The following is a 10,942-nucleotide window of genomic DNA, read 5'->3' on the forward strand; positions in this document are numbered from 1 at the left end:
TTAAACAAAGGTGTGCCAAGACTATCGATGCACATGGCACACACACACACACACAGGAGAACATGCTTGCAATACAATGTAAGTCTATAAATTAATGGCAATATCAATTTCCATCAAATTTCTTTCACCTAGGTAGAATCTCATCAATTTTCAGTTAATTATTGGTGCTGGGTTTTGAGAATTGTTTGACTCTATTGCTTACGATAGTTACCTAAGTATGAAACTTGCTTTCACATAATGTCTAGGTTGTCAAAAAAAATAAATTCTGAACTGAAAAGGTGCCTGTGATAAAGCAGTGATTTTTTTGTTTTTTTTGTTTTTGTTTGAAATCTCTGAGACTGAGAATCTCCACAGGTGACGTTTGACCTCCCCGTCTCACTTGTCCAAAGGACATGAATGCCAATATGTAAGATTAATTTATGACGACTATGATGACTATGATTGTACATGAATAAAGAAATGTAATGTTTTTTCCAAGCAGAGAAGCTTTTGTTGTCATAATTATTATATGGGGTAAATGGACTGCATTTATATAGCATATATATATATATTCAACTCATAGAGCACTCAAAGCGCTTTACAGATGAACGCCTCAGACATCATTCATACACCGATGGCAGAGTCTACTATCTAAGTCTATATTACTGTTTGAAGTTCTGCCTGGTCCTGAAGCCCCAATGCATTATTGACACACTGAGAGTCATTGGCTGTGATAGACGTTCTGAGAACTACACAAATCCTCATTTTCTTTTTTTCCATTGTTTCTGGATTCCAAGTAATTGCACTATTGGTACAAACATGTTGACAGAGTATGCTACTCCACACACTGGCCATTAACTTTGCCTTGTGTGCCGAAATATTATATCTAATATTATATTCTCCACTTTCTCAGTATAACTTATCTTTTGAATTAGCTGTGAACATGATGGGCTCCTGATTTCATTTGGAGTCTTTGGTTTCGTAAACAATCTAACATTGACAAATGTAAAACACCTTCCAGTAATGTTCTTCTGGCAAAGTGAAGTTTACTAACACCATTTAAAACATTCTGTAACTCTTTATTAAACACTATTATTGTCCCTGCTTCTGTAAATCAGGATCACTCATATGTAACTGTTTTGATCATGGAAGGATGTCTACTTGTGAATGAAGTCTCGTTTACGGCTTTCATTCTCAATCAGTATACCTGTTGCTGTTTTACATTGTGTATGACCTTGTCTTAACATACTGTGTTGTGTGGTGTCATGACTAAACGGTCTTCCTGTGAGACTCAGATTAAGAGTCAGACATGTTAATAAACCACTGTAAATTAAAACCACTGAGATTGAATTAATTTATGGTAATTTATAAATAATGATTATATGGATGAGGTATTGTATCTAGAGACTTGCAAAACTTATTTGAAAAAAAAAGTATACCCATACTGTGATATTACTTAAGAGGAACAATGTGAATATTTTGCTTCAGTGCTCTGGGAAGGATTATGCTGACAGTATTTAGTATTCGCCAGTAGAGGGCAGACTTGTACTATCCTTGGTTCAGTTATAGAGTTCTAGAGAAATTACATGACTAAAGAGAAATTCTTGCCGCCTGTCTGGAGATGTTACTAGTGCTGAGGTGCTCAAAAGAATCTTGCTGTCAGACTGCTTACTGTCTCAGTGGCGCCCCCACCTGTATGCCAAAGATGCTCGCTGCGTACTTTAATAATAATAATTCATTTTATTTGTAACGCACTCTTCATTCAGAAGAATCTCAGAGTGCCCGTATCTTTAGCAGTGGAATTGGTGGAAACAAACTGTAATAACGTGATAGTAAATTGAAATTACGTTGAAAAATACAGGAAAAGAAAGCAATGCAGTCTACCGTGCCAGGGCTTGCAGCGCTTCCTTGACTTGTATGTGAGTAATTGTTCACCCCACAATGCAGTGCATATTGCCTGTTAATGTTAATTAATTGTGCTCAATGTTTGGTTTTGGAATGTTGTGCCTCCCATTTGAATTGCGTCAGGGCATTACTGTTATCATTTATCACCAATGCACAACAATGCAGCAGGGAACTGATTCTGAACTCTGCGCCATCAGAGAGACAGTGGACATGTACCTAAACATTCACAATATAATTAAGGTCTACTGACCATCTCCTTCAATTCTGTTTACGTCAATAGATGGGTCGTCTGGACCACATAAACTCAAACTGACTGCACATAAATTTGTGGGCTGTCATCAGGCCTGCAAATAATCTAAACGTGCTTTGTTGTTGAATGATGAAGGGTTCCCAGGTAAAAGAAAATGATATATATAGTATAACTACCGGCTCAAGTCAAGCAAAATAATACATACTTGACACAATTATTCTGTATTGTGGACACAGATTCACAGCATAGTAAACAGGGTACATTGTGTACATTTATATATATTTCAGTATGGTGTCTCGTATACATAAATGGACCATATACTATCAACATGAATTTGAGAACATTGTATATGGTTTGAGAGGGAAACCCTACATACAGCCAATTAATCCATTAGGACAAACTTGGTTCTAATACAAAAAGGTGCCCAACCAATCAGAGCAATAATGTGCATGTTAATCATGTCCTGATTAGCCTGTTTATCTGTCCAAAAGCATTGCTAAACTGCATCATAAGTCACCTGGTTTTGGCTAGTTTTGGTTAAGTTAGGACAGGGGTTCTCAAACTTTTGCAAGCTGGGCCCCCCCAAAGCTGGTTAGGGGTGTTTGGGGCCCCCCCATCACCCAAACCCGCCCCCCCCCCAACCCCCGCCCGACGCCGGACGCGCGCGGCCACCGCCCTCAACTACACCGCCATATATAGTTAGATAGATAGATAGATAGATAGCATATTGTTATTGATAGGCCTGACATGTCAAGGTTAGGCCATTGTTATTGTTAGGCCCATACAGACAATTATTATAACTATTTATTATTATTATTGTTATTATTATTATCAGTAATAGTTCGCCTATTAGTAGGCTATTCATTATTAGCACCATCAATATGTTATTATTATTATAATTAATGATTATCGACCAATTATTATTATTTCATTATTATTAGTAATAATATTATTATTATTATAAGTGTTATTATTGCTATCATTAGGATACTGTTATTATTATGGGCCTCTTGTGATCTTTACAAAAAAAATCCTACAGGTCTGTCAATGTGAGACATGAGCCTGCTTTGCACTGCAAATCTTGGGGCAATGTTTGACAAACATATCCTCAGGTCATCATCGATCTGTGCGCGGTTGCGGTATTTAGTTTTGAGCGCAGTCAGTCTTGAAAAGCCTGTCTCGCACAAATATGTCGACGCGAAAAGGTCAAAGCTGATCATTGCTACCCAGAATGACGAGAGGGGAGATGCTTAAGTCTACTGTCACTCTTCAGCTGCTCTTTCATGTCTATTGACAGCTCGTCTGCTGAGCAGAGAAATGGATCCCGAACTCAGGCGAATGAACGGTAGTCCTCTTTGAAATAGGACTGATTTCTGATATTCGGCGTGATACAGTGTCATTTGACATAAGTATTTCGCTGAGTATAGCTCCTATCATTATTTTACACGTCTTGTCTTGCGCGTCCGGCAAAATCAGTGTTTCGGCAATTGTATGGGGTTTGCCAAGCTTAGCAATTATATGAGCAACTACATAAGATGCCTCTAGACACTGCTTGGAGATGGTGGTTCGTTGTTGCTGGAGGCCATCATGTTCATGTTTAAAGAAGTCCACATGCTTCTCTTTCTGACTTTTACGAATCAGAAACTTGTTAATAAAGTTCTAATTTCAACGTCGTGTTCTTGTATGGTTGTGAACGACTTGCACACGAATAATGGATAAGGCTGTGCTAGGCAATGATTCCTAACAAAACGAACTGTACACAATGTAGACAGGGACAGCACAAAATAGTATTCAAGTGCTGGTGTTTTATTTGTTGCAACACGGTGGATGAACAAAAAATGACGTAAAGGTAGGTGTTAAGGAGAAAAGGGCTAGCTGCAGTTGGAAGAAGGTAGCTAGCTAGGCTAGCTCTCGGCTACGAGCTTTTTTTTTTTAAACTGTGGAGCAAATTACTCCTTAGAATAGGCTACGAATAAACCTACTGCACGTGCAGTAAGGTATTACTAAGGAAGAAGTGAGTCTTTAAAAAGACTGTTTATAAAGCAATGAATATCTGAATGATAGAGGAAACAAGAGAAATTGAACAAACTCTGCAGTGTCGTCTCAGGGTGAGCGCTTACCATGCCTGCGTTTTTTTTATATACTCTTAAGCTTAGGTGCAACTCGCGTTCTAATGATGACTCCGTTTTGATTGGTGGATCAGGAGCAAAACAGTATTTGATTTGTTTGGGTCAGTCCAGACCCTTGCATTTCGCCACTGAGGGAGCTTTCACTAACCAGTGACAGGTCGGCGGTCGTTTTTTTTTTCTCCGTCTGTGACATCGCGCCCCCCCTGGAGAGTGTTCGCGCCCCCCACTTTGAGAACCACTGAGTTAGGATAAATATATTTTTTCTTGCTAAATTCCATCCTCCATGAAAAGTTTTGCAAGTAACAAATGGTTATATTATCTCTAGTCAGTGGTTCGACACCCCTAAACGAAGAGTTTCCTTATTGGTGTTTTTGGTGGACTGTGATTGGCCGATGATGCATTCCTGGCGCTTTGCATGCTGGTACTAACCAATCGAAAATTGTGGTGCTTATTTTGAACTCTTTAAAATGCGTTCCAAAGATACCTTCCTGTTGTAACTCATGGTAAGTGAAATAGATCTATCATAAATTATGACTTACTATAATTGACTATGACTAAGTATAGTGCTCCATTGTTTTCTGTTGTAACCCCGGTCTGTCGTCAATGTATGCCATACTTGTTACCCACCTTTTGAACCTGACAAGCAAATGGAGCTAGTTCGCTGTCCTTGCTACTCCAAATATCTAGCTAAAACGTTAACGTCATTTCACCACCTAAATGAATGTCTGTTCACGAAACTTTTGGGACTTTGATAACTGAGTTTTAGGGGTTATTTTTTTTTTTTTTTTACATTATTCGTCTCATAGAACCAACACACCATACTTTAGTTAATAGGGGTGCTAGTTTAGAAGCTAATCAACGTATCTTGCTATCCAGAGTAGCTAGCTGATTCCTGCCTCGTTCATTTATTGCAAACTCCTTGTGCAGACACTAGCGTTACCATATTTGACAGTTCATAAACTGTCCTTGTCCTTGTAGTTATGGCTTCACATATAGCCACAGACATTCTGGAGACAAAAAATAATGAGAGGCTATGTTCGCAAATAGCTTTACTTCTGAATGTGCCCAGCGCTTTTTGGTAACTTTGTTTGCAGTCTCAATATACGAATGCATCATTGATCACGGGAGAAAACGATGTTTTTTCAGAATGTACATTAGGCCCACCACTTTTCCACTGATGAATTGTGATTGAGAAGCCCAAGGCAGGTGTCCCACAACCATAGACATATTGCTCGTAGCTTGAATATTCTCTCCCTTGTACGTCGCTTTGGACAAAAGCGTCTGCTAAATGACTAAATGTAAATGTCTATGCCCACAACTGGTTTCGGTCAAAGGGTTGGCCTGATTGACGTTATTCACCCTTCCCCTTCCCACCCCACCCCCTCTCTCTCTCCCCCTCTCTCACTCTCTCCCTCCCTCTCCAGGCAAATTGTAGCAATGAATAAGCAAGAGACGTCAGCTGCTGCTAATAGAACTGGAGGAGACACCAGTGACTGTCACCCCGGTGATGCACATAAAGTCAGCAATGTTCCTGCAACTGCAGAGGTGAGCAAGGGAATCGCCTCCCTGCCATCTCCCGACAAAACCCGGCCAGAGAAGCAGCAATTGGGTTACAGTCTCTTAGAAGAGACTCCACCCTGGGAAAGACAATCATTTGTGGACAATACTTTTAACGTCTCCTTTCAAGAGGATGTGGGGACTCCTGTCGCCACAGGTCGCCTGACCCCTGGTCTCAGGCGCCTTTGTTTGGATGGGAGCCCAATGATGGCTTGGGCGAGGCCTGACAGGCACAGTCCTTTCCAGCAAGCCACTTCTCCATCTCTGGTGAACGAGAGCCCGCCGGCGAGTTTTATCGACTGTTCCATCGCACCCATCACACCCACTGGGCCGGCAAATACGGTGGATCTGCCAAGTGGCGCCGGCACTGTCATTACTGTGCTCTTACCGGATGTTGTGCCATTGACTCCCCAAAATGACACCATGGATGTGGGGTGTGGAAGCGGAAGTCCTGCTCTCAGCGTTGTTTTGCCCTGTCCCCAAAACACAGTGGACTCGCCTTGTAGGGACAGTGCAACTGCAGCTGTAGCCAATATTGACCGTCTAGCCGCAGACATAAACGGCACCATGGATCTGCCAAATGGCACCAGTAGTGCTGGGGCAGTTAGTGACATCACAATGAATGGGGCCGTGGACCTGGCAGACTGTGTTGGCAGCACCGGCGCTACGCCTACTGGACAGGAAAACATCACCGTGGAGATAAGGAGTGATTGCAGCAAGACCATGTCTGAAGTTGCTTCCAGTATCTCCACACCTGCTCCAGAGATCAACATCACCATGGAGATAAGGAGTGATTGCAGCATGACCATGTCTGAAGTTGCTTCCAGTATCTCCACACCTGCTCCAGAGATCAACACCACTGTGGATAAAGAGAATGATGGCAAGTCAACCACAACTGAGGTCAAATCCATCGTGCCTGTCCATCACAATACCACAGTGGATTTTCCAAACGGAAATGGAAGCGGCACCAGTGACGTGTCTATGACTGCTCGTCACAATGGAACAGTGGATTTGGCAACCCCCGTTTCCACAAAACCTGCCAGAGAGATGAATAGCACTGTAGAGCTGGTGCGAAGAGGTAACAATCCGCTTACCATGGCATCTGCTAAAGCAATGAACATCACTGTTGAGGTGCTGAGCACCACCACCAGTGCCTCACCCAGCGTGCCTACGGTGGCTCCGACCACCACCACTGCAAACGATGTCACGCTGGCGGAGAGCCTGAGCGCGTCCCCGGAGATGATGGTGAAGCGCCCGCCGCTAGAGGTAAACGTGTTCATGCTGGACGAGTCATTGGACCTGCATTCGGCCGGCCTGGTGACCTCCACGCCCATGCCTGAGCACCGCGAGTTCTCCTTCTCCCGGCCCGCCAAAGTCATCGGGAAGGCCTGCGAGGCCCGCAAGCAGCTGGTGCTCCCCTCCAACACCACCCCCCCCCCACCAAAACCGATGGTGACCCACCGGGTGGAGACCCCCCTGCTGCAGCTCCAGCCCTCCCCTGTGAGGAAGGGAGAGAAGAAGCAACGGCCGGCCTGAAGCAGAGACGTCCCCAAGCCAAGGGCATCTTGTTTCCCAGAGTAGTAGGGATGTCGGCAGTGTCGGGGCACGGTATCAAGCTCCCAGGACTTCCTGTCACTCGCCGTGCCATCCCTAAGCCCACGTGCACTCTGGCCAACAGCATGTTAGAGGTGAGCAGAGATGGAAGCAAATACGTTGATGTTTGATTGTGATTGTGCGGCTAGCAGTAGTGTTTCTAATGGGAAAAACACTTGCAGTAGTAGTAGGCTATTTGTTTAATGTGAAGTAGCATTTTGGATAAATGTTTTTCTTTGGTGGGTTTGCCTCGGTATACAAATGTAAGCCACTTCCTTGTATGGCTTTATGTGTCGTTGGCTCTGTCTGAAATAACTTGCCTGCAGTGGAGCCTGTTTACTTACTCAACAGTTAACTTTTTTGTATTTCTTTTTGAAGGGTAATGCAGCACCATCTGGGATTCCTGGGGCGTATAAAAGATTTTCACTTGGTAATATGGGACTTTTGAATTTGCTTTTAAGTTCTGAGTTTCTGACTTTTCCCAATTCAAATCTCACCTCCTACACTTAACCAGAGTGCAGTTTGGTCCTTGAGTGCATTAGACGTTTCAGTCATCACTTTAAAATGAATAAAACAAATAGTAGCAGTTGGTCAGCAGTTGATTGTTGGTCGGCATCCATTTTTATATCTGTGTTTTACTGAAACTAAATAACTATCTGTAATTTGTATTTTCGTGTGTGCGTGTGCGTCCTACAGGAATGAAGGCGGCCCTGCGCAGTGCTGCCTCTGCCACTCCCACACAGCAGCCAGCCCCAGCTGCTGAGAAACGCCTCAGCCTGGCCCCAGCCTGCTCAGCACGCCTCAGGAAAAAAACAAACGGTATCATTACTGAAAACAGCATGACCAGTAGGCTACATGACAATGTGAAAACGTAGGCTTCTTACAGAGCAACCTGCATAGTGGACAGTTGTAACAAGCCTCTGATATTAAAGTGGAGCCTTATCTCATTCTGTACTCCTGGATTCGAAACCCTTCATTTGGTTTTCTGTGTGAAGATAATGGAACAAATGTTCAATTTCCCAGCAATGCTTTGTTCTGAGTTGCTATTGTTAAATATGGTTCATCTTTTTATGACCTTTCAAGTTCATTACTGGCACTGCACAGTTCATAACAGCATGGGCTAAAGATCATCAAGTTCCCAAGCAGAACAGGAAGTAGTCAATATGATGGTACAGAGATTTGTTATAACCTGTATGACCTTTATGCTGGAAATGGCTTTAACTGGAATTGAAATGTGGTGCTGTTTCCTCCTTTTGCCTGTAGAGGGAGCCATTCCCTCCCTGAGCAAAGACACTGCAGCCAGCTCAGTGCGACCCTCTCAAGCCTCTGCTAGCCTGAAAAGACCCGTCCCTGAGCCCAAAGGAGGCCCAGCCAAGAGGTCGAAAGGAGGTAAGACCCATACACACTTAAGGCAAGAGTGCACATTGCACAGTGTTTTGTCTAAAACAAGTGAGCTAACTAGGTCAAAGCCAACAGAGTTGCGTGCGCACACCAACAAAAGAAATGTTTATTTGGTGAGGTATTAAACAATATTGTGCTTTAAAAGATGTTTGCAACATTATTGCTTGGATTCAGACCTGGATTGTGAAGTGAAATATCTTTAGAAATTGTTGTGGATTTGTCATGACCGAAGTAAATCTTTGAAATGATCAAGAAACATAGTACCTCAGACAGAGCCACACACACACACAGTTCCTCAAATATCAACAACCTTTTTCTAGAACCACAAACTATACCTTTAATAGTTGATGCACCATCATTTGCATGTTTGTGTGCTTTCTCTTGCTGTCACTAATTCTCACTCTGCCTTGTTTTCTTTTCTTTTTCTTTTTTTTTTCTTTGGCAGAACCAGTATCTAATATCAGATCTGGTCTTCTGAGGAAGCGAGGTAAAAGTCTTATGTTGTTGTTTTTGTCATGAAATGTGAATTAATTCAACTTCTTGTGTTCAAGATAATTATTCTGAATTAACAGACTAGTCACAAAAGAAGCCATTAATATTACATAGTGTGAATGTTTTAATGCTGTTTCCCCACTCTCACGTCATAGTAGAACACATAAGTAGTATTTTGAGGTTAGATCTTAAAATCTGAATGGCGCTAATGCCTTATAGTCCTCCGCGCTCCTTGTTGGTTTAAATGCAGATACTTCCACCATGGCTGTAGCTTGTAGCTGCTTGTGTCTGGGCCGAGCCCTTCAGCTAGCAAAATATCCCACGCTTATTGTTTGATGTTCTAGCATAAGTTGGTTCGCCTGGGTAGGTTTGAAGACCGTAGGCCGACATTCTTGCAAAAAATACAACCGCAACAAGTGCAGTTCACTGTTTGCTTTGAATTGGCCCCCATGTTTGCTGTGCGCGTGTGTGTGTGTTTTAACAAATGCTTGTGTGTGTGTTTCTGTGCTGGTCAGCACTTCCCACTGTGCCTGAAGATACCATCTCCACCTCCTCAGCTCATACAGTGTCTGGTGAGAGCTCCCATGCTAAAGCTAGTTTGTTAGTAGAGCTTTGCCTTGTATTTGTGGACATTATGGACAACATTGTGGACAACTCAAAATTTGGTTTTGTACAGTTAATTATACAGAATTATATAATCAAAAAATGAACGGCTTGACTGATCGTCCCAACAGTTAGATGTTGTAAAAAAAAATGTAGTAGCAACAAGAAGGGCTCAAGGTTTCAGATGGCTTTTCACACACAGACCCTGGGCACTTGCCTTTTGTTTTGAGTTATTGCATGTTCATTCATATTACATTGCATGCCTTTGCCTTCATTTCATGCCTAACCTCTTTAAATTGTGCATGTTGCCTGAGAGTGTGAACAATCTGTTAACGATAGGCATGACTCGTCCCTCTCAAGAAAGCTCAGTGTAACAGTGGACGTGGGGCAACTAGTTCAAAAGAGTTCAATCTTGTGTGAAAACCGTGTTAAATGCCTGTGTGTTTGCGTGACGACAATTCTAACTCTCGTCTGCATGCGTGACGTGACTACCTCCCAGGTGCTTCATCTGTGACTGCTCCCTCATTGGACAGCGAGGACACTTACCTGTGCGAGTGTGGTCGCAAGACAGGTATGGACACGAAATGACAGCTGTTAAAAAAAACATGCTAGAATCATTGGAACTGTAAATGTCTAATCCAAGTACTGTTAAAAAAAACAGCTTGCAAGAAATGTCAACATCTCCTACAAGAAAATCAGAAACTACGCCGGGAGCTCAGCACGCTAAAAAGTCACAAATAAAGGTACCCAGGTTTCAATTTCTTTCACCTAGGTAGAATCTCATCAATTTTCAGTTAATTATTGGTGCTGGGTTTTGAGAATTGTTTGACTCTATTGCTTACGATAGTTACCTAAGTATGAAACTTGCTTTCACATAATGTCTAGGTTGTCAAAAAAAAAAAAATTCTGAGCTGAAAAGGTGCCTGTGATAAAGCAGTGGTTTTTGTTTTTGTTTGAAATCTCCAGAGACTGAGAATCTCCACATTTGACCTCCCCGTCTCACTTGTCCAAATTTATGACGACTATGATGACT

General features: G+C 42.5%; 2 protein-coding genes across 4 annotated transcripts; both read left to right on the forward strand.

Moving 5' to 3' along the window:
• The first annotated feature begins 4,483 nt into the window (after positions 1-4,483).
• LOC116217967 (rho family-interacting cell polarization regulator 1-like) lies at positions 4,484-7,356 on the forward strand. 2 transcript variants are annotated; one of them, XM_031557971.2, is made up of 3 exons: positions 4,484-4,766; positions 5,688-6,545; positions 6,630-7,356. In XM_031557971.2, exons 2-3 carry the CDS (start codon positions 5,701-5,703, stop codon positions 7,354-7,356), a joined length of 1,572 nt encoding a protein of 523 aa, XP_031413831.1. In that variant the 5' UTR covers positions 4,484-4,766; positions 5,688-5,700. The 2 variants fall into 2 exon arrangements, with proteins under 2 accessions (XP_031413831.1, XP_031413830.1); XM_031557970.2 differs by having other exon boundaries at positions 4,486-4,766; positions 5,688-7,356.
• Positions 7,357-7,406: 50 nt separating this feature from the next.
• LOC105906211 lies at positions 7,407-10,942 on the forward strand. Of its 2 annotated transcripts, XM_031557972.2 has the most exons (9): positions 7,407-7,508; positions 7,792-7,843; positions 8,110-8,232; positions 8,677-8,802; positions 9,260-9,301; positions 9,822-9,878; positions 10,409-10,480; positions 10,571-10,652; positions 10,876-10,942. In XM_031557972.2, exons 1-8 carry the CDS (start codon positions 7,407-7,409, stop codon positions 10,648-10,650), a joined length of 654 nt encoding a protein of 217 aa, XP_031413832.1. In that variant the 3' UTR covers positions 10,651-10,652; positions 10,876-10,942. The 2 variants fall into 2 exon arrangements, with proteins under 2 accessions (XP_031413832.1, XP_031413833.1); XM_031557973.2 differs by lacking the exon at positions 9,822-9,878.

This window comes from Clupea harengus, chromosome 20 (assembly GCF_900700415.2).
Source record: "Clupea harengus chromosome 20, Ch_v2.0.2, whole genome shotgun sequence".
NCBI lineage: Eukaryota > Metazoa > Chordata > Actinopteri > Clupeiformes > Clupeidae > Clupea > Clupea harengus.

Coding starts and splice junctions, on each gene's coding strand:
- LOC105906211 (XM_031557972.2), top strand. CDS start 7,407: ATGTCGGCAGTGTCGGGGCACGGTATCAAGCTCCCAGGACTTCCTGTC. Junction 8,233..8,676: donor CCTCAGGAAAAAAACAAACG/GTATCATTACTG, acceptor TTTTGCCTGTAG/AGGGAGCCATTCCCTCCCTG. Junction 8,803..9,259: donor AGCCAAGAGGTCGAAAGGAG/GTAAGACCCATA, acceptor TTTCTTTGGCAG/AACCAGTATCTAATATCAGA.
- LOC116217967 (XM_031557970.2), top strand. CDS start 5,701: ATGAATAAGCAAGAGACGTCAGCTGCTGCTAATAGAACTGGAGGAGAC.